The sequence below is a fragment of the Cherax quadricarinatus genome, chromosome 53 (genome assembly GCF_038502225.1).
Source record: "Cherax quadricarinatus isolate ZL_2023a chromosome 53, ASM3850222v1, whole genome shotgun sequence".
Taxonomy (NCBI): domain Eukaryota; kingdom Metazoa; phylum Arthropoda; class Malacostraca; order Decapoda; family Parastacidae; genus Cherax; species Cherax quadricarinatus.
In genome coordinates this window covers 23,833,808-23,859,812 of record NC_091344.1, presented here as the reverse complement: position 1 = coordinate 23,859,812, position 26,005 = coordinate 23,833,808, and the positions used below count along the sequence as shown (strand labels likewise).

The 26,005-nt window shown below is 45.5% G+C and overlaps 1 protein-coding gene across 1 annotated transcript; it reads right to left on the bottom strand.

Moving 5' to 3' along the window:
- Positions 1-8,385: 8,385 nt before the first annotated feature.
- Positions 8,386-19,740, bottom strand: LOC128692217 (homeobox protein slou-like). Its single transcript, XM_053781292.2, has 2 exons — positions 19,034-19,740; positions 8,386-9,015 (listed from the first exon to the last, which is right to left on the bottom strand). The coding sequence occupies exons 1-2, from the start codon at positions 19,500-19,502 to the stop codon at positions 8,495-8,497; spliced, it is 990 nt and encodes a 329-aa protein (XP_053637267.1). The 5' UTR covers positions 19,503-19,740; the 3' UTR covers positions 8,386-8,494.
- Between the last annotated feature and the right edge of the window lie 6,265 nt (positions 19,741-26,005).

Genomic DNA, 26,005 nt, shown 5'->3' with positions numbered 1-26,005 from the left:
AGACTCCTGCTGGAGGTGACAACAAGAACAGATGCAGCCCTGCTAGTAGACTCCTGCTGGAGGTGACAACAAGAACAGATGCAGCCCTGCTAGTAGACTCCTGCTGGAGGTGACAACAAGAACAGATGCAGCCCTGCTAGTAGACTCCTGCTGGAGGTGACAACAAGAACAGATGCAGCCCTGCTGGTAGACTCCTGCTGGAGGTGACAACAAGAACAGATGCAGCCCTGCTAGTAGACTCCTGCTGGAGGTGACAACAAGAACAGATGCAGCCCTGCTAGTAGACTCCTGCTGGAGGTGACAACAAGAACAGATGCAGCCCTACTAGTAGACTCCTGCTGGAGGTGACAACAAGAACAGATGCAGCCCTGCTAGTAGACTCCTACTGGAGGTGACAACAAGAACAGATGCAGCCCTGCTAGTAGACTCCTGCTGGAGGTGTCAACAAGAACAGATGCAGCCCTGCTAGTAGACTCCTGCTGGAGGTGACAACAAGAACAGATGCAGCCCTGCTAGTAGACTCCTGCTGGAGGTGACAACAAGAACAGATGCAGCCCTGCTAGTAGACTCCTGCTGGAGGTGACAACAAGAGCAGATGCAGCCCTGCTAGTAGACTCCTGCTGGAGGTGACAACAAGAACAGATGCAGCCCTGCTAGTAGACTCCTGCTGGAGGTGACAACAAGAACAGATGCAGCCCTGCTAGTAGACTCCTGCTGGAGGTGACAACAATAACAGACGCAGCCCTGCTAGCAGACTCCTGCTGGAGGTGACAACAAGAACAGATGCAGCCCTGCTAGTAGACTCCTGCTGGAGGTGACAACAAGAACAGATGCAGCCCTGCTAGTAGACTCCTGCTGGAGGTGACAACAAGAACAGATGCAGCCCTGCTAGTAGACTCCTGCTGGAGGTGACAACAAGAACAGACGCAGCCCTGCTAGTACACTCCTGCTGGAGGTGACAACAAGAACAGACGCAGCCCTGCTAGTAGACTCCTGCTGGAGATGACAACAAGAACAGATGCAGCCCTGCTAGTAGACTCCTGCTGGAGGTGACAACAAGAACAGACGCAGCCCTGCTAGTAGACTCCTGCTGGAGGTGACAACAAGAACAGATGCAGCCCTGCTAGTAGACTCCTGCTGGAGGTGACAACAAGAACAGATGTAGCCCTGCTAGTAGACTCCTGCTGGAGGTGACAACAAGAACAGACGCAGCCCTGCTAGTAGACTCCTGCTGGAGGTGACAACAAGAACAGATGCAGCCCTGCTAGTAGACTCCTGCTGGAGATGACAACAAGAACAGATGCAGCCCTGCTAGTAGACTCCTGCTGGAGGTGACAACAAGAACGGACGCAGCCCTGCTAGTAGACTCCTGCTGGAGGTGACAACAATAACAGATGCAGCCCTGCTAGTAGACTCCTGCTGGAGATGACAACAAGAACAGACGCAGCCCTGCTAGTAGACTCCTGCTGGAGGTGACAGCAAGAACAGATGCAGCCCTGCTAGTAGACTCCTGCTGGAGATGACAACAAGAACAGATGCAGCCCTGCTAGTAGACTCCTGCTGGAGATGACAACAAGAACAGATGCAGCCCTGCAAGTAGACTCCTGCTGGAGGTGACAACAAGAACAGATGCAGCCCTGCTAGTAGACTCCTGCTGGAGGTGACAACAAGAACAGATGCAGCCCTGCTAGTAGACTCCTGCTGGGGGTGACAACAAGAGCAGATGCAGCCCTGCTAGTAGACTCCTGCTGGGGGTGACAACAAGAACAGATGCAGCCCTGCTAGTAGACTCCTGCTGGAGGTGACAACAAGAACAGATGCAGCCCTGCTAGTAGACTCCTGCTGGAGGTGACAACAAGAACAGATGCAGCCCTGCTAGTAGACTCCTGCTGGAGGTGACAACAAGAACAGACGCAGCCCTGCTAGTAGACTCCTGCTGGAGGTGACAACAAGAACAGACGCAGCCCTGCTAGTAGACTCCTGCTGGAGGTGACAACAAGAACAGATGCAGCCCTGCTAGTAGACTCCTGCTGGAGGTGACAACAAGAACAGATGCAGCCCTGCTAGTAGACTCCTGCTGGAGGTGACAACAAGAACAGATGCAGCCCTGCTAGTAGACTCCTGCTGGAGGTGACAACAAGAACAGATGCAGCCCTGCTAGTAGACTCCTGCTGGAGGTGACAACAAGAACAGATGCAGCCCTGCTAGTAGACTCCTGCTGGAGGTGACAACAAGAACAGATGCAGCCCTGCTAGTAGACTCCTGCTGGAGGTGACAACAAGAACAGATGCAGCCCTGCTAGCAGACTCCTGCTGGAGGTGACAACAAGAACAGATGCAGCCCTGCTAGTAGACTCCTGCTGGAGGTGACAACAAGAACAGATGCAGCCCTGCTAGCAGACTCCTGCTGGAGGTGACAACAAGAACAGATGCAGCCCTGCTAGTAGACTCCTGCTGGAGGTGACAACAAGAACAGATGCAGCCCTGCTAGTAGACTCCTGCTGGAGGTGACAACAAGAACAGATGCAGCCCTGCTAGTAGACTCCTGCTGGAGGTGACAACAAGAACAGATGCAGCCCTGCTAGTAGACTCCTGCTGGAGGTGACAACAAGAACAGATGCAGCCCTGCTAATAGACTCCTGCTGGAGGTGACAACAAGAACAGATGCAGCCCTGCTAGTACACTCCTGCTGGAGGTGACAACAAGAACAGACAGATAGAGAGAGAGAGAGAGAGAGAGAGAGAGAGAGAGAGAGAGATGGAGGATAGTGAACTGACTAGTAGGGAAGGAGAGAGATACATGAAGGAGGATATAGAATAACACACAAGGATAGAGGGGAGGATAGTCGTAATGACCTAGCTAATGACACCTCAAAATACAGCCAGAATTACCTCCTTATGCTTTCAGTAATGATTTTCACCATTTAAATGTTGATAATAATTATTAAAACATGGAATAAATGCTTTTTATTATTTGGAACAAATGGTTATTTAATCATGGAACAAATTCTTAACAATACGTGGAACGCGGTGGAATTATACACAGCTATTAGTGTTCACAGGGGAAGTTGAGCGCCAGCTCGTGGTACCCGCCTGTCTCCTGGTCGCTACTAAGGTCACTCTCGTCTGTCGTGCATATTCTCCAAGCTGTGTGTGGATGCTAACTTTACCGTCTCGCTCTCCAGATTGCTCTACCTCCCGACCACTCTAGTGCTGAAGAAGTATTTCCTGACATCCAAGTGGGACGGGACGTGTGTCTGTTACTGAAGTGACAGACGATGTTCTTTTATTTTTGATACAGTGAAGACTGACGCTTTGTAGGAGAGAAGACGAGGAATTGCCATGATCTATTGATAGTGTATTTTGGGGATTATCTATCAGAGGGGAGAAGGGGGGGGGGAGGGGCTGAGGAGGTAGGTGTGAAGGAAGAGAATGATGGGAGGAGATGCATGGGAGGAGGAGGAAATGATTGGGAGAAGGAGATGCATGGGAGGAGGAGGAAATGATTGGGAGAAGGAGATGCATGGGAGGAGGAGGAAATGATTGGGAGAAGGAGATGCATGGGAGGAGATGTATGGGAGGAGATGCATTGGAGAAGTATAATGGCAAGGTCAGGAAGCAAGGTACTGGAGCATCAAGGTCAGGAAGGTACTGGAGCATCAAGGTCAGGAAGCAAGGTACTGGAGCATCAAGGTCAGGAAGCAAGGTACTGGAGCATCAAGGTCAGGAAGCAAGGTACTGGAGCATCAAGGTCAGGAAACAAGGTACTGGAGCATCAAGGTCAGGAACTAAAGGGTCTCGAGCATCAAGGTCAGGAAGTAAGGGGTCTCGAGCATCAAGGTCAGGAAAATAAAGGGCCTGGAGCATCAAGGTCAGAGCTAAGGGGTCTGGAGCATCAAAGTCAGGAACTAAGGGGTCTGGAGCATCAAGGTCAGGAACTAAGGGATCTGGAGAATCAAGGTCAGGAAGTAAGGGGTCTCGAGCATCAAGGTCAGGAATATAAAGGGCCTGGAGCATCAAGGTCAGAGCTAAGGGGTCTGGAGCATCAAAGTCAGGAACTAAGGGGTCTGGAGCATCAAGGTCAGGAAGTAAGGGATCTGGAGCATCAAGGTCAGGAAGTAAGGGGTCTGGAGCATCAAGGTCAGGAAGTAAGGGATCTGGAGCATCAAGGTCAGGAAGTAAGGGGTCTGGAGCATCAAGGTCAGGAAGTAAAGGGTCTGGAGCATCAAGGTCAGGAAGTAAAGGGTCTGGAGCATCAAGGTCAGGAAGTAAGGGATCTGGAGCATCAAGGTCAGGAAGTAAGGGGTCTGGAGCATCAAGGTCAGAAAGTAAGGGGTCTGGAGCATCAAGGTCAGGAAGTAAAGGGTCTGGAGCATCAAGGTCAGGAAGTAAGGGGTCTGGAGCATCAAGGTCAGGAAGTAAGGGGTCTGGAGCATCAAGGTCAGGAAGTAAGGGGTCTGGAGCATCAAGGTCAGGAAGTAAGGGGCCTGGAGCATCAAGGTCAGGAAGTAAAGTGTCTGGAGCATCAAGGTCAGGAAGTAAGGGGTCTGGAGCATCAAGGTCAGGAAGTAAAGGGTCTGAAGCATCAAGGTCAGGAAGTAAAGGGTCTGAAGCATCAAGGTCAGGAAGTAAGGGGTCTGGAGCATCAAGGTCAGGAAGTAAGGGGTCTGGAGCATCAAGGTCAGGAAGTAAGGGGTCTGGAGCATCAAGGTCAGGAAGTAAGGGGCCTGGAGCATCAAGGTCAGGAAGTAAAGTGTCTGGAGCATCAAGGTCAGGAAGTAAGGGGTCTGGAGCATCAAGGTCAGGAAGTAAAGGGTCTGAAGCATCAAGGTCAGGAAGTAAAGGGTCTGGAGCATCAAGGTCAGGAAGTAAGGGGTCTGGAGCATCAAGGTCAGGAAGTAAGGGGTCTGGAGCATCAAGGTCAGGAAGTAAGGGGTCTGGAGCATCAAGGTCAGGAAGTAAGGGGTCTGGAGCATCAAGGTCAGGAAGTAAAGGGTCTGGAGCATCAAGGTCAGGAAGTAAAGGGTCTGGACAAGAAAGTCGGATAATTTGTCGTTACATATAACAAAATTAGATACACCCGCAGTGTGCTGCTGCCTTGTGTGGCAGGCACTTAGTAGGGACACCAGGAGGGGGAGGGGGGGGAAGCAGGGAAGGTGAGGGGAAGCAGGGAAGGTGAGGGGAAGCAGGGGCAGACAGAGAGAGAGAGAGAGAGAGAGAGAGAGAGAGAGAGAGAGAGAGAGAGAGAGAGAGAGAGAAGGGACCAGGATAATTCAACTTATATTTATAAATACTAAAATAGTTATAGGTGTGCATAATGGATGATGGAGCAGGGGGAACTATGCTATTACCAATTATTGCTTCATCAAGGGACATTAATATTGCAAGTGTAATCTAGTGGGAACTGCAGTCACTCCAACACAAACACGTAGAGCACTTGTGTGTGTGTGTGTGTGTGTGTGTGTGTGTGTGTGTGTGTGTGTGTGTGTGTGTGTGTGTGTGTATTATCTACATACATATATATCACCCATGTGTGTTGTGTGTATCACCTGAGTACGGTCGATATGCCTCTATGTGTCTGGCCGCTACAGCTGATACAGTATATCGAGTACCAGCCAGGTTGATCACCTGGCCGACCAGTAATTAATTTTTTTACTGACTTGTCTGTCCAATTTAACATTATTCCCGTTATCACACACACACACACACACACACACACACACACACACACACACACACACACACACACACACACACACACACACACACACACACACACACACACACACACACACACACACACACACACACACACATTTATCGACCCACTTTACATTAACATGCTATTTGAACGTATTCTAAATCCTGTGTCATTATATATACTGTTAACGTATATACTCCCAGTATATATATTCTCTATGTATATACTGTCAGTGTATATACACTGGTAGTTTGCACTAATCACTATTTTAAATATTAAAGTATTCTTGACTGGTGGTAAACAGGTGATATGCAGCCTTAATGACAATGGTGTAGTAGATAGACTTGAAACTGTAATTTACATATACCAGATTACGTGTTCTAATCATTGCAGTCACAGGGGAAAGCACTAAATCCGTAGGGATTATTCAGCTCCAGTGGGAGGTGTGGAATGGGGAGTAATGTGGGTTTGATCCGAGGAAGGGGAGAACGGCCATCTCTCTACTTCCTCAGATCAAGTGTGTGCCACTCGGGGGGATGTGGAAAAGGGGGGTCTCCTGGGGGTGGCGCTAGACCCATGAGGGTCACTCCACACCGCCGTCACATACTTAATGACGTGTGATGGACGACATGTTAATGATAATTATTATTATTATTATTATTATTATTATTATTATTATTATTATTATTATTATTATTATTATTATTATTATTGTAGTTATTATTATTATCATATTAATTATTATTATTATTATTATTATTATTATTATTATTATTATTATTATTATTATTATTATTATTATTGGTTATTTTCATTATTATTATTATTATTATTATTATTATTATTATTATTATTCCCAAATCAGCGTTAATGTGTGTGTGTACTCACCTATTTGTGGTTGCAGGGGTCGATACTCTGCTCCTGCCCCCGCCTCTTCACTGACCGCTGATGGGTCCTCTCTCTCCCTGCTCCATGAGCGTTATCATACCTCGTCTTAAAACTATGTATGGTTCCTGCATCCACTACCTCACTTGCTAGACTATTCCACTTCCTAACAACTCTATGGCTGACGAAATACTTCCTAACATCTCTTTGACTCATCTGAGTCTTCAGCTTCCAATTGTGACCCCTTGTTTCCGAGTCCCATCTCTAGAACATCCTGTCTCTGTCTACCTTAGCTATTCCTCGCAGTATTTTGTATGTCGTTATCATGTCTCCCCTAACCCTCCTGTCCTCCAGTGTCGACAGGCCGATTTCCCTTAACCTTTCTTTTTAGGACATTCTCCATAGCTCTGGAACTAGCCTTACTGCAAATCTTTGTACTTTCTCTAATTTCTTGACTTGCATTATCAGGTGTGGGTTCTAAACTGGTGCTGCATACTCCAGTATGAGCCTGACGCACACGGTATACAGAGTCTTGAACGATTCCTTACTAAGGTATCGGAATGCTATTCTCAGGTTTGCCAGGAGCCCATATGCTGCAACAGTTATCTGGTTAATGTGCGCCTCAGATTTGCTCGGTATTATACTCACCCAAAGATCCTTTTCCTTGAGCGAGGTTTGCAGTCTTGGACCACCAGCCCATACTCCGTCTGTGGTCTTCTGTGCCCTTCCCCGATCTTCATGACTTTGCATTTGGCGGGGTTAAATTCGAGGAACCAGTTGCTTGACCACGCGTCCAGCCTGTCCAGGTCTCTTTAAAGTCTTGCCTGATCCTCATCTGATTTTTCTCCTCATTAACTTCACATCATCTGCGAACAAGGACACTTCAGAGTCTATCCCTTCCGTCATGTCATTCACATATATAAAAAATAGCACTGATCCTAGGACCGACCCCTGTGGGACCCCGCTCGTCACAGGCGCCCACTGTGATACCTCATTACGTACCATGACTCGTTGTTGCCTCCCTGTCAGGTAATCTCTGATCCATTGCAGTGCCCTTCCTGTTATATGCTCCTGATTCTCCAGCTTCTGTAATAATCTCTTGTGAGGAACTGTGTTGAAGGCCTTCTTGCAGTCCAAGAAGATGCAATCAACCCACCCCTCTCTCTCGTGTCTTACTTCTGTTACCTTGTCATAAAACTCCAGTAGGCTTGTGACACAGGATTTGCCTTCCATGAATATGTGCTGGTGTGTGGTTGCAGGGGTCGATTCATAACTCCTGGCCCCGCCTCTTCACTGATCGCTACTAGGTCCTCTCCCTCTCTGCTTCCTGAGCTTTGTCATACCTCTTCTTAAAACTATGTATGGTTCCTGCCTCCACTACTTCACTAGCTAGGCTATTCCACTTCCTGACGACTCTATGACTGAAGTGTGTGTGTGTGTCTGTGTACTTACCTACTTATACTCATCTATTTGTGGTTGTAAGGGTCGATTCATAGCTCCTGGCCCCGCCTCTTCACTGATTGCTTCTAGGTCCTCTCTCTCCCTGCTCCATGAGCTTTATCAAACCTCGTCTAAAATCTATATAAGGTTCCTGCCTCCACTACGTTACCGTGTGTGTGTGTGTGTGTGTGTGTGTGTGTGTGTGTGTGTGTGTGTGTGTGTGTGTGTGTGTGTGTGTGTGTGTGTGTGTGTGTGTGTGTGTGTAAGGATTCCTCACTATTAAAACCATTGTTCTGAAATACAGTAAATAAAATTTATTGTAATATATAACAAGAAAGAGTTGCGCGTCGAGTCGTCGCACCACGACAACTGTCGTGCTGCGAGAAGCACACACGTACTTTGGTAAAACTTTTTTACGATGGGGTGGTGTTGCTAGGCCTTCTGGCTTAGGCCTAGCGGTGGGCGGCCTGTCAGTTCTTGAGGTGGTGGAGGTATAGAGCAGTGAGGGCCCCCTGGGCTGGGAACCCACCTCCGGGGCCACTGTGGCCCCCTAGGTAAGCCAAGGGTGCCGGACATAGCAGTGGTGGCCCCGGCTGAGGTAGGAAGCCTCCCCCGTGGTACGATAGGAGCCCCGGGGGACTGGGCGGCTGGGTGGGTGTGTTGACATCACACCCGGGGTTCTGTTTTTTCCACTTAGTTCGGCGGTTCTGGAACCAAATCTTGACTTGCGTCTCCGTCAGGTTGAGCGCCAGGGCGAGATTGAGCCTCTCACACACGCTCAGATACCTCGTGTGCTTAAATTTATTCTCCAGCGACACCAACTGTTCGTAGGTGAAGGCCGTCCTGGCTCTTCGAGGTTTGCCTCCGCCAGCGTCGCACCTCCGCTTCTTCGGGGCGCCTCCGGCCTCTTCTACATCGTCCGTGGCCCCGTCATCGTCTCCGCCCTCGTCACTGCCGCCCCCGCCGCCCACACTCACTTCCGAATCTGAGTCTGTGGAGGGGAAGGTAAGGTTAGTGCCTGTAGTGGGCGGCGCTAGTGCCAGTACTGCTTCCTTATACCTGGCACTTGTTGTACATGACCCTTATACCTGGCACTTGTTGTGCATGACCCTTATACCTGGCACTTGCTGTACATGACCCTTATACCTGGCACTTGTTGAGCATGACCCTTATACCTGACACTTGTTGTATATAACCCTTATACCTGACACTTGTTGTATATGACCCTTATACCTGACACTTGTTGTACATGATCCTTATACCTGACACTTGTTGTATATGACCCTTATACATGTAACTCACTATATAACACTTCCTCACATCTGGCACTTGCTCTACTTGACCCTAATACATGGCAGTCATTATTTAACACTTTCTTATATCTAACACTTCCTTATATCTGGCACCCACTATATAACACTTCCTTATATCTGGCACCCACAATATAACACTTCCTTATATCTGGCACCCACAATATAACACTTCCTTATATCTGGCACCCACAATATAACACTTCCTTATATCTGGCACCCACAATATAACACTTCCTTATAATTGGCACCCACAAAATAACACTTCCTTATATCTGGCACCCACAATATAACACTTCCTTATACCTGGCACCCACAAAATAACACTTCCTTATATCTGGCACCCACAATATAACACTTCCTTATACCTGGCACCCACAATATAACACTTCCTTATATCTGGCACCCACAATATAAAACTTCCTTATATCTGGCACCCACAATATAACACTTCGTTTTATCTGGCACCCACAATATAACACTTCCTTATATCTGGCACCCACAATATAACACTTCGTTATATCTGGCACCCACAATATAACACTTCCTTATATCTGGCACTCACAATATAACACTTCCTTATATCTGGCACCCACAATATAACACTTCCTTATATCTGGCACCCACAATATAACACTTCCTTATATCTGGCACCCACAATATAACACTTCGTTATATCTGGCACCCACAATATAACACTTCCTTATATCTGGCACTCACAATATAACACTTCCTTATATCTGGCATCCACTATATAACACTTCCTTATATCTGGCACCCACTATATAACACTTCCTTATATCTGGCACCCACTATATAACACTTCCTTATATCTGGCACCCACTATATAACACTTCTTTATATCTGGCACCCACTATATAACACTTCCTTATATCTGGCACCCACAATATAACACTTCCTTATAATTGGCACCCACAATATAACACTTCCTTACATCTGGCACCCACAATATAACACTTCGTTATATCTGGCACCCACAATATAACACTTCGTTATATCTGGCACCCACAATATAACACTTCGTTTTATCTGGCACCCACAATATAACACTTCCTTATATCTGGCACCCACAATATAACACTTCGTTATATCTGGCACCCACAATATAACACTTCCTTATATCTGGCACTCACAATATAACACTTCCTTATATCTGGCACCCACAATATAACACTTCCTTATATCTGGCACCCACAATATAACACTTCCTTATATCTGGCACCCACAATATAACACTTCGTTATATCTGGCACCCACAATATAACACTTCCTTATATCTGGCACTCACAATATAACACTTCCTTATATCTGGCATCCACTATATAACACTTCCTTATATCTGGCACCCACTATATAACACTTCCTTATATCTGGCACCCACTATATAACACTTCCTTATATCTGGCACCCACTATATAACACTTCTTTATATCTGGCACCCACTATATAACACTTCCTTATATCTGGCACCCACAATATAACACTTCCTTATAATTGGCACCCACAATATAACACTTCCTTACATCTGGCACCCACAATATAACACTTCGTTATATCTGGCACCCACAATATAACACTTCGTTATATCTGGCACCCACAATATAACACTTCCTTACATCTGGCACCCACAATATAACACTTCGTTATATCTGGCACCCACAATATAACACTTCCTTATATCTGGCACCCACAATATAACACTTCCTTATATCTGGCACTCTCTATATAAGACACTATATGTCCCTTTAAATTCCTTATAAAGATGAACACTGAACGATACCATAACTGGAACAACTCACAACAACCACGCAACACTGTATGGGAAACTGGACGCTTCGGATACAAATACAATCCAACCAAACTCAACCTTTTTCTCGGCAGTTCAGAAACCAAGGTTGTTAAGTTCACTTTAATGAGGTGATCACCAAGCTGAACTTACTCAGCCTCTGTCACGTAAGTTTTTTTTCTATCTTGTGATTAACATTATGGCCGCTTAAGGTTTTTAAGAACCACGTGATGTATATTACCTGATTATTATACCTATTGTATTATGGTGCTTGAGTATTATAGCTATTGTATTATGGTGCTTGAGTATTATAGCTATTGTATTATGGTGTCTGAGTATTATAGCTATTGTATTATGGTGCTTGAGTATTATAGCTATTGTATTATGGTGTCTGAGTATTATAGCTATTGTATTATGGTGCTTGAGTATTATAGCTATTGTATTATGGTGTCTGAGTATTATAGCTATTGTATTATGGTGCTTGAGTATTATAGCTATTGTATTATGGTGTCTGAGTATTATAGCTATTGTATTATGGTGCCTGAGTATTATAGCTATTGTATTATGGTGTCTGAGTATTATAGCTATTGTATTATGGTGCCTGAGTATTATAGCTATTGTATTATGGTGCCTGAGTATTATAGCTATTGTATTATGGTGCCTGATTATTATAGCTATTGTATTATGGTGCCTGAGTATTATAGCTATTGTATTATGGTGCCTGAGTATTATAGCTATTGTATTATGGTGCCTGAGTATTATAGCTATTGTATTATGGTGCCTGAGTATTATAGCTATTGTATTATGGTGCCTGAGTATTATAGCTATTGTATTATGGTGCCTGATTATTATAGCTATTGTATTATGGTGCCTGAGTATTATAGCTATTGTATTATGGTGCCTGAGTATTATAGCTATTGTATTATGGTGCCTGAGTATTATAGCTATTGTATTATGATGCTTGAGTATTATAGCTATTGTATTATGGTGCTTGAGTATTACAGCTATTGTATTATGGTGCTTGAGTATTATAGCTATTGTATTATGGTGCTTGAGTATTATAGCTATTGTATTATGGTGCCTGAGTATTACAGCTATTGTATTATGGTGTTTGAGTATTATAGCTATTGTATTATGGTGCTTGAGTATTATAGCTATTGTATTATGGTGCTTGAGTATTACAGCTATTGTATTATGGTGCCTGAGTATTACAGCTATTGTATTATGCATAGATGAAGTAACATTTTTAACGAATATTCGTTGTATTTGCGAATAACGAATGTGACAGGAGTTTCCAGGAGTAGAACTGATAGTCAGGTGTGGCTCTCACACAACAGTATCCAGCAGTAGTCAACTATCAAACTGATAGTCAGGTGTGGCTCTCACACAACAGTATCCAGCAGCAGTCAACTATCAAACTGATAGTCAGGTGTGGCTCTCACACAGCACTATCCAGCAGCAGTCAACTATCAAACTGATAGTCAGGTGTGGCTCTCACACAACAGTATCCAGCAGTAGTAAACTATCAAACTGATAGACAGGTGTGGCTCTCACACAATAGTGTCCGACATTAGTCGACCATCTAACTGAGAGTCAGGTGTATCTTGACATCTCATATCCATGATGGTGGCACCAGGTCTTGGTGCAGTCGTTCATCGCGGAGAGTTCTATTTCCCAGAAATCGAGCGTGTCGGAGCAACACTTAAGATCAGATTCGATCTCATCGTCACGGAATTAGTTACTAACACCTGTGTTTGTGTGTCAAGATGAGCTGGACCCATCAATCTACAGTGTCACTCCAGGTTCAGGACTGATCGAAAACTGTCCCATTAACTCCCCTATTTTATGTCTATAGCTCCCTTTTCACCCTTCAACACATACCCATGCAAATACCCACTTCCGTACCCACATACACACACACACACCAACACACTCACACAATGGAAATAAGTCATACTGTCTTATTTTTTTAGGTAATCCTGGTAGGTAATCTGCACCAATGTTACTATGTATGATAATTTGTGTAACTGTATGTGTGCCTCTACCTAAATAAACTTACTTATTTACTTACGCACTTACACACACACACACACACACACACACACACACACACACACACACACACACACACACAGGTAGGAGAGAAAGAAGATTGGTGAACTATAGTTTTGGATAACAAAAGGCGAACTTTCGGTTAAGTCTCTCAAGAGAAACTGAAACCAAAGCCGGGGAAGCAGGTAGGAATAACAGGGTGAAGCACTGCAGTGGACCAAGGAACAACGAGTTATTGTCAGAGAGGTGGTGTCAGGGCAAGTGTAATGGGTGGGGTTCCACAAGGTTCGGTGCTTAGACCAGCGCTGTTTTCGGTGAATGTTAACATGGCAGAGGGAATCGAGTCAGAGATGTATGTGCTCGCAGATGATGTGAAACTGAATGAGGACAATAGCAACAGTAGAAGACCAGGAGAGACTACAAATGGATATGGACAAACCGTGGGATTGGTCTGATATATGGCTGTTAGAGTCTAACCCCAGTAAATGCATCGGAGAACGGCAATGACGTCCAAAAACGATGAATAGGGATGTTAGGAAACGCTTCTTTGGCCTTAGAGTGGCCAGGAAGTGGAACGACCTAGACAGCGAAGTGGCAGAGGCAGAATCCATACCTAGCTTTAAGAAGAGGTACGACAGCGCACACGCGGCCAGGAGGAAGTGAAACCAGTATCGGCTAGGAATGAACCAGGGCGAGGAGCTGAGATTCGACACTTTCAACCATAATTAGGTGAGAACAGTTTGGTGAGTGTACACACACACACACACACGCACACACACACACACACACAAACACACATACACACACACACACACACACACTCACACACACACACACACACACACACACACACACACACACACACACACACACACACACACACACACACACACTGGCTAGAGTGGCCAGAAGAGCTCATGCATGCAGGGCAAAGCTCCTGATCATGGGTGACTTTAACCACAAGGAGATCGATTGGGAGAACTTGGACCCACATGGGGGCCAAGATACATGGAGGGCTAAGATGATGGAGGTGGTACTGGAGAACTTCATGTACCAACACGTAAGGGACACTACAAGAGAGAGAGGAGAGGATGAACCAGCAAGGCTGGACTTAGTATTCACCTTCAGTAGTGCAGATATCGAGGACATCGCATATGAAAGACCCCTTGGGGCCAGTGACCATGTGGTTTTAAGCTTCGAATACACAGTAGAGCTACAAGTGGAGGGAGAAGCAGGAAGGCCAGGACGAATGAAGCCAAACTACAAGAAAGGGGACTACACAGGAATGAGGAACTACCTGAACGGGGTTCAGTGGAACAGAGAACTGGCAGGGAAGCCAGTTAATGAGATGATGGAATATGTAGCAACAAAATGCAAGGAGGCTGAGGAGAGGTTTGTACCCAAGGGTAACAGGAGTAATGAAAAAGCCAGGATGAGCCCATGGTTTACCCAAAGGTGCAGGGAGGCAAAAACCAAGTGTGCTAGGGAATGGAAGAAATATAGAAGGCAAAGGACCCAGGAGAATAAGGAGAACAGTCGTAGAGCCAGAAACGAATATGCACAGATAAGAAGGGAGGCCCAAAGACAATATGAAAATGACATAGCAGCGAAAGCCAAATCTGACCCGAAACTGTTGTACAGCCACATCAGGAGGAAAACAACAGTCAAGGACCAGGTAATCAGGCTAAGGAAGGAAGGAGGAGAGACAACAGGAAATGACCGTGAAGTATGTGAAGAACTCAACAAGAGATTCAAAGAAGTGTTCACAGAGGAGACAGAAGGGACTCCAGAAAGACGGAGAGGTGGGGCACACCACCAAGTGCTGGACACAGTGCACACAACCGAGGAAGAAGTGAAGAGGCTTCTGAGTGAGCTAGATACCTCAAAGGCAATGGGGCCAGATAACATCTCCCCATGGGTATTGAGAGAGGGAGCAGAGGCGCTATGTGTACCCCTAACAACAATATTCAATACATCTATCGAAACAGGGAGATTGCCTGAGGCATGGAAGACAGCAAATGTAGTCCCAATCTTTAAAAAAGGAGACAGACATGAAGCACTAAACTACAGACCAGTGTCACTGACATGTATAGTATGCAAAATCATGGAGAAGATTATCAGGAGAAGAGTGGTGGAACACCTAGAAAGGAACGATCTCATCAACAGCAGCCAGCATGGTTTCAGGGACGGGAAATCCTGTGTCACAAACCTACTGGAGTTCTATGACATGGTGACAGCAGTAAGACAAGAGAGAGAGGGGTGGGTGGATTGCATTTTCTTGGACTGCAAGAAGGCGTTTGACACAGTTCCACACAAGAGATTGGTGCAAAAACTGGAGGACCAAGCAGGGATAACAGGGAAGGCACTACAATGGATCAGGGAATACTTGTCAGGAAGACAGCAGCGAGTCATGGTACGTGGCGAGGTGTCAGAGTGGGCACCTGTGACCAGCGGGGTCCCGCAGGGGTCAGTCCTAGGACCAGTGCTGTTCCTGGTATTTGTGAACGACATGACGGAAGGAATAGACTCTGAGGTGTCCCTGTTTGCAGATGACGTGAAGTTGATGAGAAGAATACACTCGATCGAAGACCAGGCAGAACTACAAAGGGATCTGGACAGGCTGCAGACCTGGTCCAGCAATTGGCTCCTGGAGTTCAATCCCACCAAGTGCAAAGTCATGAAGATTGGGGAAGGGCAAAGAAGGCCGCAGACGGAGTACAGTCTAGGGGGTCAGAGACTACAAACCTCACTCAAGGAAAAAGATCTTGGGGTGAGTATAACACCAGGCACATCTCCTGAAGCGCACATCAACCAAATAACTGCTGCAGCATATGGGCGCCTAGCAAACCTCAGAACAGCATTCCGACATCTTAATAAGGAATCGTTCAGGACCCTGTACACCGTATACGTTAGGCCCATATTGGAGTATGCGGCACCAGTTTGGAACCCACACCTAGCCAAGCACGTAAAGAAACTAGAGAAAGTGCAAAGGTTTGCAACAAGACTAGTCCCAGAGCTAAGAGGTATGTCCTACGAGGAGAGGTTAAGGGAAATCAACCTGACGACACTGGAGGACAGGAGAGATAGGGGGGACATGATAACGACATACAAAATACTGAGGGGAATTGACAAGGTGGACAAAGACAGGATGTTCCAGAGATTGGACACAGTAACAAGGGGACACAGTTGGAAGCTAAAGACACAGATGAATCACAGGGATGTTAGGAAGTATTTCTTCAGCCACAGAGTAGTCAGTAAGTGGAATAGTTTGGGAAGCGATGTAGTGGAGGCAGGATCCATACATAGCTTTAAGCAGAGGTATGATAAAGCTCACGGCTCGGGGAGAGTGACCTAGTAGCGATCAGTGAAGAGGCGGGGCCAGGAGCTCGGACTCGACCCCCGCAACCTCAACTAGGTGAGTACTAGGTGAGTACACACACACACACAAACACACACACACACACACACGGAACAAGAGTATAAACGCTAACCAGCACGGATTTATGGAAGGCAAATCCTGTGTCACAAGCCTTCTAGAGTTTTATGATAAAGTAACAGAAGTAAGACACGAGAGAGGGGTGGGTTGACTGCATTTTCTTGGACTGCAAGAAGGCCTTCGACACAGTTCCTCTCGAGAGATTAGTGCAGAAGCTAGAGCATCAGGCGCGTATAACAGGAAGGGCACTGCACTGGATCAGAGAATACCTGACAGGGAGGCAACAGCGAGTCATGGTCCGTGATGAGGTATCACAGTGGGCACCTGTGACGGGCGGGGTCCCACAGGGGTCGGTCCTAGGACCAGTGCTATTTTTGTATATGTGAATGACATGACGGAAGGGATAGACTCAGAGGTGTTCCTATTCGCAGATGTGAAGTTAATGAGGAGAATCAAATCAGATGAGGATCAGGCAGGACTTCAAAGAGACCTGGACAGGCTGGACACCTGGTCCAGCAACTGACTTCTCGAATTTAACCCTGCCAAATGCAAAGTCATGAAGATAGGGGAAGGGCAAAGAAGACCGCAGACAGAGTATAGGCTAGGTGGCCAACGACTGCAAACCTAGCTCAAGGAGAAAGATCTTGGGGTGAGTATAACACCGAGCGTGTCTCCGGAAGCACACATCAACCAGATAGCTGCTGCAGCATAAGGGCGCCTGGCAAACCTGAGAACAGCGTTCCGATACCTTAGTAAGGAATCATTCAAGGCACTGTACACCGTGTACGTCAGACCTATACTGGAGTATGTAGCACCAGTTTGGAACCCACATCTGGTGGGGAATGTCCTATGAAGAAAGGTTAAGGGCAATCGGCCTGACTACACTGGAGGACAGGAAGGTTAGGGGAGACATGATAACGGCATACAAAATACTGCGTGGAATATACAAGGTGGACAGAGACAGGATGTTCCAGAGATGGGACACAGAAACAAGGGGCCACAATTAGAAGTTGAAGACTCAGATGAGTCAGAGGGATGTTAGGAAGCATTTCTTCAGTCATAGAGTTGTCAGGAAGTGAAATAGCCTAGCAAGTGACGTAGTGGAGGCAGAAACCATACACAGCTTTACGATGAGATATGATAAAGCTCATGGAGCAGGGAGAGAGAGGACCTAGCAGCACTCAGTGAAGAGGCGGGGCCAGGAGCTGAGTCTCGACCCCTGCAACCACAATTACGTGAGTACAATTAGGAGAGTACACACACACACACACTCACTCACAACAGCCACATTCTATTCTACTGAACTCTTATGAAGCGCTAAACCCGTGCGGGGCATTGAGCGCAAGGAGTGCTGGAGGCTCGATCCTCCGTCTGCCGAGAGAGATGGACGAAATGTAGCGCTACAGACGAGTGTGAAGCCAATGACTCTAGTTTCAGTAACGAGGTTTTTCATTGTGGGAGTGACATTTCGCTCTGTGTAGAGCTTTATTAAATTATGTTTCGCTCCGTGTAGAGCTTATCAAGTGATGTTTCGCTCGGAGTAGAGCCTTAAATTATGTCAATGTTTCGCTCTGTGTAAGGCTTTATTAAGTCATGTCCCTGGATAAACTCTACACTGGGCGAAGAGCGACTTGATGCACCTCCTCAGAAGGGCGAAACGTTGTCTCAGTGGAAGTTTGTTCTGCCACACTGGTTCAGAATTTATGCTGATACATATAAAAGAAATTATTATTATTAATATTATTATTATTATTATTATTATTATTATTATTATTATTATTATTATTATTATTATTATTATTATTATTATTATTATTATTATTGTTATTATTAGTTTCATTGTTATTATTATTATTATTATTATTATTATTATTATTATTATTATTATTATTATTATTATTATTGTTATTATTGTTAATGCTATTATTATTATGGTTATAATTATTATTATTATTATTATTATTATTATTATTATTGCTATTATTATATTAATATTTTTATTTGTAGTAGTAGTAGTAGTAGTAGTAGTAGTAGTAGTAGTAGTAGTAGTAGTAGTAGTAGCAGTAGTAGTAGTAGTAGTAGTAGTAGTAGTAGTAGCAGTAGTAGTAGTAGTAGTAGTAGTAGTAGTAGTAGCAGTAGTAGTAGTAGTAGTAGTAGTAGTAGTAGTAGTAGCAGTAGTAGTAGTAGTAGTAGTAGTAGTAGTAGTAGTAGTAGTAGCAGTAGTAGTAGTAGTAGTAGTAGTAGTAGTAGTAGCAGCAGTAGTAGTAGTAGTAGTAGTAGTAGTAGTAGTAGTAGTAGTAGCAGCAGTAGTAGTAGTAGTAGTAGTAGTAGCAGTAGTAGTAGTAGTATTTACTGGAAAGCGCCAAACCCTCATGGACTTAGCGCCGGAGATGAATTTGCTCACCGCAGAGAGCGGAGGTGTCAGGCTGGAGTCGCGTGTCATCTATGGAAGAGGTGACCTCGTTGGAGGTCACCTGTAGACGACCCACGAATTTGTTGGGGTCAAGGATGTCCTCCACGGAGAAGGAGGTGTGTTTCGCCCCCGGCGAGGTCTCGGTGTGATGTTTCGCCTCTCTCTGGTAGGACTCCGGGATGCTGTCCTCGCTTTGAAGCGAATTTTGCTGACTTTCTGGCGATCTGACGGAGGTGTCTGTGAGGGGCGATCTGAGGGAGGGAGTGCCGCTAGTGCCGCTGGTGCTGGTCGGGTGCCGCTGGGAGTCGGTGCTGAATTTACCGACGACGGTGTAAGTCAGATCCATCGGTGATGTGCTGGTGGCGATCAGTGGCGAGGCGGCGGCCGCCGACCCATCGGTGTGTCCCTTGCTGCTGCTCCTCGGCAGAACCGAATCGGGCGAAATGGACCTCGAATCCATGTTGGCGAAACCTCCCGCGACACTTTGTAATTCAGCACTTCATGGCTTTTCCCCTCTCACACGGGTTATTTCAGAGTCACAGAGGGTAGCGTCACTACCCACGTCCGTACGTGTCGGCTTCCAGCAAGCCACTAAGCTCTCCTCTCCTCCGTCAGATGATATATTTGATGTTGCTAAACAACTGCCGAGCCATGGGGCGAGTTTACCAAATGAGGCTTCACCCAACTTAATGACGACAGTAATTGGCTACTGAAATCCCTACTTATCTAAACACACTTGCCATTGGTCCAGAGAGATTGATCCGTGATACACACCCGCCGTCGATTGGCCGCCGCGGCGCTAGGGGACGTGAGAGGCGGCAGTCGATTGGCCGAGGAGGATTGTTTACAGAGGGCGGCTGTGATCCGGCTGGTGATTGGCTGAGGGTGACTGCAGAGGAGGAGGGATGCTAAAAGAATCATCACCCTCGGTTAATGATGATGCGAAAATACGATTACCTCGTCAAGAATTCCATTTCACACCTACGTTACCCCCAGAGCTTCTCGACTTGTCGGCAGGAAACGCCACTCAGGCCCCAGACAGGGATAATTCTCTCGCCTCAGCTAGCATTCAACCCCTGACTTAGAGCACAGCCTCCGTGGACAACACCACCAAACTTTACTCACTTAACCACTCTCAAGCACTTTGTTTGGGCTTGGGTAACCACAGCGAGGGGGAAGAGAGAGGAAGGGGGAGGGGAGAGGGGGAAGAGCAGCTCATTAACCAAGGAGTGGCGGAGAGAGAGGGGAAAGAGAGAGAGAGAGAGAGAGAGAGGGGAGAGGTTGATCTGTGGCTGGTGGTGTGTGTAAGGTTATCAAACGAGATTAACTCTGCCAAGATTATTATCTTCCCCACGCTGTTTGTTTCTTCCCCAGGGTTTTAATTAACGCGCAAACCAGGCGGCAGTTTTAACAGGGGAGGGGGAGAGAGAGGGGGTGGCGAGGAGGAGGGTGAAGGAGAAAGAGGAGGTTAGAAGGGTAAAAAGGCAGAATTAGATCAGCGTAGAAGAGGTTGTTTGGGAGGCAGAGAGACGTGTCCAGGTGCCGGAGACGTGTCTAGGTGTAGGAGACGTGTCTAGGTGTAGGAGACATGTCCAGGTGTAGACGTACTTTGGAGTAGGAGACGTGTCCAGGTGTAGGAGACGTGTCTAGGTGTAGGAGACGTGTCTAGGTGTAGGAGACGTGTCTAGGTGTAGACGTACTTTGGAGTAGGAGACGTGTCCAGGTGCCGGAGACGTGTCTAGGTGTAGGAGACGTGTCTAGGTGTAGGAGACGTGTCTAGGTGTAGACGTACTTTGGAGTAGGAGACGTGTCCAGGTGTAGGAGACGTGTCTAGGTGTAGACGTACTTTGGAGTAGGAGACGTGTCCAGGTGTAGGAGACGTGTCTAGGTGTAGACGTACTTTGGAGTAGGAGACGTGTCCAGGTGCCGGAGACGTGTCTAGGTGTAGACGTACTTTGTAGTAGGAGACGTGTCCAGGTGTAGGAGACGTGTCTAGGTGTAGACGTACTTTGTAGTAGGAGACGTGTCCAGGTGTAGGAGACGTGTCTAGGTGTAGACGTACTTTGGAGTAGGAGACGTGTCCAGGTGTAGGAGACGTGTCTAGGTGTAGGAGACGTGTCCAGGTGAAGGTAGATAGAGAGAGAGAGAGACAGGTGACAATGTAGGGAAAACAGGATCTAGAAATGGGGAAGAGGGAGAGGAGCATTAGGAGGACAGGGAGAGAGAAGGGATATGGGAGAGAGGGGGTAGATGAAGTGGAGGGATAATCCTTAAAGAGGGAAGCTAAAGAGAAATTAGGATGATTTCAGGGAAGAATGAGGATAAGGCAGAAAGAATGGGATTATACGAGTGTTGTGATGGCTGGGTTACCTGTGGGTTACCTGTGGGTTACCTGTGGGTTACCTGTGGGTTACCTGTGGGTTACCTGTGGGTTAATTGTTTTTCAGGGGGTCATCGCCCCCGTGGCCCGATCCAAGACCAGGAATGTTTATTGCCTTCCTGATCAATGAGACTGTTGGTGTCCGTCGTCAGCACCCCAGAGTATGCACCAGTGCCCAGCTGATCAGGAACTGATCTGAGTTACTTATCGATTTCCCTCTTGAAGGGCAGTCAGGGGTCTGCTGGAAAGGCCCCTTATGAAGGGAGGGTGTTACAGAGTCGTGGTCCCCTTACACTAGTTCTCTCTCTGTGTACACAACACTACCGTCCCTGCGTTTTACCAGAGGTACCTTGTACGTCTATGGGTGGGACTCACTAGCTTTGAGAAGGATTTGCCTTGTATGGGCCAGTAGGCCTGCTGCAATCCTCCAGGTGTAGATTATAACGTATCTTTATCGCCCATCTTCTAAGGAGTACAGTTTTATTGAGGCACTCGATGAACCCGTAAGTAGGGCGAAACGTCCTCTAACTCGTCTCCCTGTCTTCAGGCCACACAAAAATACTCGACTGAATTCCAGTGAAAAGTGAATGAGTTTTTTTTTTTTTTTGAAAATTTCCAAAAAATATCATTTTTACACTAAATTTTAATAAACATCAGATATTTACACTAAATTTACAATAAACACCAGATATTTACACTAAATTTACAATAAACACCAGATATTTACACTAAATTTATAATAAACATCAGATATTTACACTAAATTTACAATAAACATCAGATATTTACACTAAATTTACAATAAACACCAGATATTTACACTAAATTTATGAAGAATTGAGACACTTATGCAACATATGGGAATCTTTATTGAAGAAACGTTTCGCCACACAGTGGCTTCATCAGTCCAATACAAAGTAGAAGTGGGTAAGGAGAATAGAAGTTTGAGGTAATCAGTCCCTCAACCTGGAATCGATGTGTTCAGTCCATCACTCTTGTAGTAAGTGCAGCATAGGGCCAGAGAGGTGGCTTATATACTGCGGTGAGATGAGTTGAAGCAGGAAGAGGCGGGATCACAGTGGGACCTGCCACTAGTGTAAGTAGGTCGTCGTCCAAAAGTTGGGCAAGCGTTGAAGTCTTTGTACCAAGATCCCATGATGTTGCAGTGTCTGACAGATGTGATGAATGGTTTTGAAAACCGACAAATTGAAGAATTGAGACACTTATGCAACATATGGGAATCTTTATTGAGATTACCTCAAACTTCTACTCTCCTTACCCACTTCTACTTTGTATTGGACTGATGAAGCCACTGTGTGGCGAAACGTTTCTTCAATAAAGATTCCCATATGTTGCATAAGTGTCTCAATTCTTCAACTTGTCGGTTTTCAAAACCATTCATCACACTAAATTTATAATATTTTTATTTTTTTATTATCACACCGGCCGATTCCCACCAAGGCAGGGTGGCCCGAAAAAGAAAAACTTTCACCATCATTCACTCCATCACTGTCTTGCCAGAAGGGTGCTTTACACTACAGTTTTTAAACTGCAACATTAACACCCCTCCTTCAGAGTGCAGGCACTGTACTTCCCATCTCCAGGACTCAAGTCCGGCCTGCCGGTTTCCCTGAATCCCTTCATAAATGTTACTTTGCTCACACTCCAACAGCACGTCAAGTATTAAAAACCATTTGTCTCCATTCACTCCTATCAAACACGCTCACGCATGCCTGCTGGAAGTCCAAGCCCCTCGCACACAAAACCTCCTTTACCCCCTCCCTCCAACCCTTCCTAGGCCGACCCCTACCCCGCCTTCCTTCCACTACAGACTGATACACTCTTGAAGTCATTCTGTTTCGCTCCATTCTCTCTACATGTCCGAACGACCTCAACAACCCTTCCTCAGCCCTCTGGACAACAGTTTTGGTAATCCCGCACCTCCTCCTAACTTCCAAACTACGAATTCTCTGCATTATATTCACACCACACATTGCCCTCAGACATGACATCTCCACTGCCTCCAGCCTTCTCCTCGCTGCAACATTCATCACCCACGCTTCACACCCATATAAGAGCGTTGGTAAAACTATACTCTCATACATTCCCCTCTTTGCCTCCAAGGACAAAGTTCTTTGTCTCCACAGACTCCTAAGTGCACCACTCACTCTTTTTCCCTCATCAATTCTATGATTCACCTCATCTTTCATAGACCCATCCGCTGACACGTCCACTCCCAAATATCTGAATACGTTCACCTCCTCCATACTCTCTCCCTCCAATCTGATATTCAATCTTTCATCACCTAATCTTTTTGTTATCCTCATAACCTTACTCTTTCCTGTATTCACCTTTAATTTTCTTCTTTTGCACACCCTACCAAATTCATCCACCAATCTCTGCAACTTCTCTTCAGAATCTCCCAAGAGCACAGTGTCATCAGCAAAGAGCAGCTGTGACAACTCCCACTTTGTGTGTGATTCTTTATCTTTTAACTCCACGCCTCTTGCCAAGACCCTCGCATTTACTTCTCTTACAACCCCATCTATAAATATATTAAACAACCACGGTGACATCACACATCCTTGTCTAAGGCCTACTTTTACTGGGAAAAAATTCCCCTCTTTCCTACATACTCTAACTTGAGCCTCACTATCCTCGTAAAAACTCTTCACTGCTTTCAGTAACCTACCTCCTACACCATACACTTGCAACATCTGCCACATTGCCCCCCTATCCACCCTGTCATACGCCTTTTCCAAATCCATAAATGCCACAAAGACCTCTTTAGCCTTATCTAAATACTGTTCACTTATATGTTTCACTGTAAACACCTGGTCCACACACCCCCTACCTTTCCTAAAGCCTCCTTGTTCATCTGCTATCCTATTCTCCGTCTTACTCTTAATTCTTTCAATTATAACTCTACCATACACTTTACCAGGTACACTCAACAGACTTATCCCCCTATAATTTTTGCACTCTCTTTTATCCCCTTTGCCTTTATACAAAGGAACTATGCATGCTCTCTGCCAATCCCTAGGTACCTTACCCTCTTCCATACATTTATTAAATAATTGCACCAACCACTCCAAAACTATATCCCCACCTGCTTTTAACATTTCTATCTTTATCCCATCAATCCCGGCTGCCTTACCCCCTTTCATTTTACCTACTGCCTCACGAACTTCCCCCACACTCACAACTGACTCTTCCTCACTCCTACAAGATGTTATTCCTCCTTGCCCTATACACGAAATCACAGCTTCCCTATCTTCATCAACATTTAACAATTCCTCAAAATATTCCTTCCATCTTCCCAATACCTCTAACTCTCCATTTAATAACTCTCCTCTCCTATTTTTAACTGACAAATCCATTTGTTCTCTAGGCTTTCTTAACTTGTTAATCTCACTCCAAAACTTTTTCTTATTTTCAACAAAATTTGTTGATAACATCTCACCCACTCTCTCATTTGCTCTCTTTTTACATTGCTTCACCACTCTCTTAACTTCTCTCTTTTTCTCCATATACTCTTCCCTCCTTGCATCACTTCTACTTTGTAAAAACTTCTCATATGCTAACTTTTTCTCCCTTACTACTCTCTTTACATCATCATTCCACCAATCGCTCCTCTTCCCTCCTGCACCCACTTTCCTGTAACCACAAACTTCTGCTGAACACTCTAACACTACATTTTTAAACCTACCCCATACCTCTTCGACCCCATTGCCTATGCTCTCATTAGCCCATCTATCCTCCAATAGCTGTTTATATCTTACCCTAACTGCCTCCTCTTTTAGTTTATAAACCTTTACCTCTCTCTTCCCTGATGCTTCTATTCTCCTTGTATCCCATCTACCTTTTACTCTCAGTGTAGCTACAACTAGAAAGTGATCTGATATATCTGTGGCCCCTCTATAAACATGTACATCCTGAAGTCTACTCAACAGTCTTTTATCTACCAATACATAATCCAACAAACTACTGTCATTTCGCCCTACATCATATCGTGTATACTTATTTATCCTCTTTTTCTTAAAATATGTATTACCTATAACTAAACCCCTTTCTATACAAAGTTCAATCAAAGGGCTCCCATTATCATTTACACCTGGCACCCCAAACTTACCTACCACACCCTCTCTAAAAGTTTCTCCTACTTTAGCATTCAAGTACCCTACCACAATTACTCTCTCACTTGGTTCAAAGGCTCCTATACATTCACTTAACATCTCCCAAAATCTCTCTCTCTCCTCTGCATTCCTCTCTTCTCCAGGTGCATACACGCTTATTATGACCCACTTCTCGCATCCAACCTTTACTTTAATCCACATAATTCTTGAATTTACACATTCATATTCTCTTTTCTCCTTCCATAACTGATCATTTAACATTACTGCTACCCCTTCCTTTGCTCTAACTCTCTCAGATACTCCAGATTTAATCCCATTTATTTCCCCCCACTGAAACTCTCCTACCCCCTTCAGCTTTGTTTCGCTTAGGGCCAGGACATCCAACTTCTTTTCATTCATAACATCAGCAATCATCTGTTTCTTGTCATCCGCACTACATCCACGCAC

Coding starts and splice junctions, on each gene's coding strand:
- LOC128692217 (XM_053781292.2), bottom strand. CDS start 19,502: ATGGATTCGAGGTCCATTTCGCCCGATTCGGTTCTGCCGAGGAGCAGC. Junction 9,016..19,033: donor TGACACCTCCGCTCTCTGCG/GTGAGCAAATTC, acceptor TCCCCTCCACAG/ACTCAGATTCGGAAGTGAGT.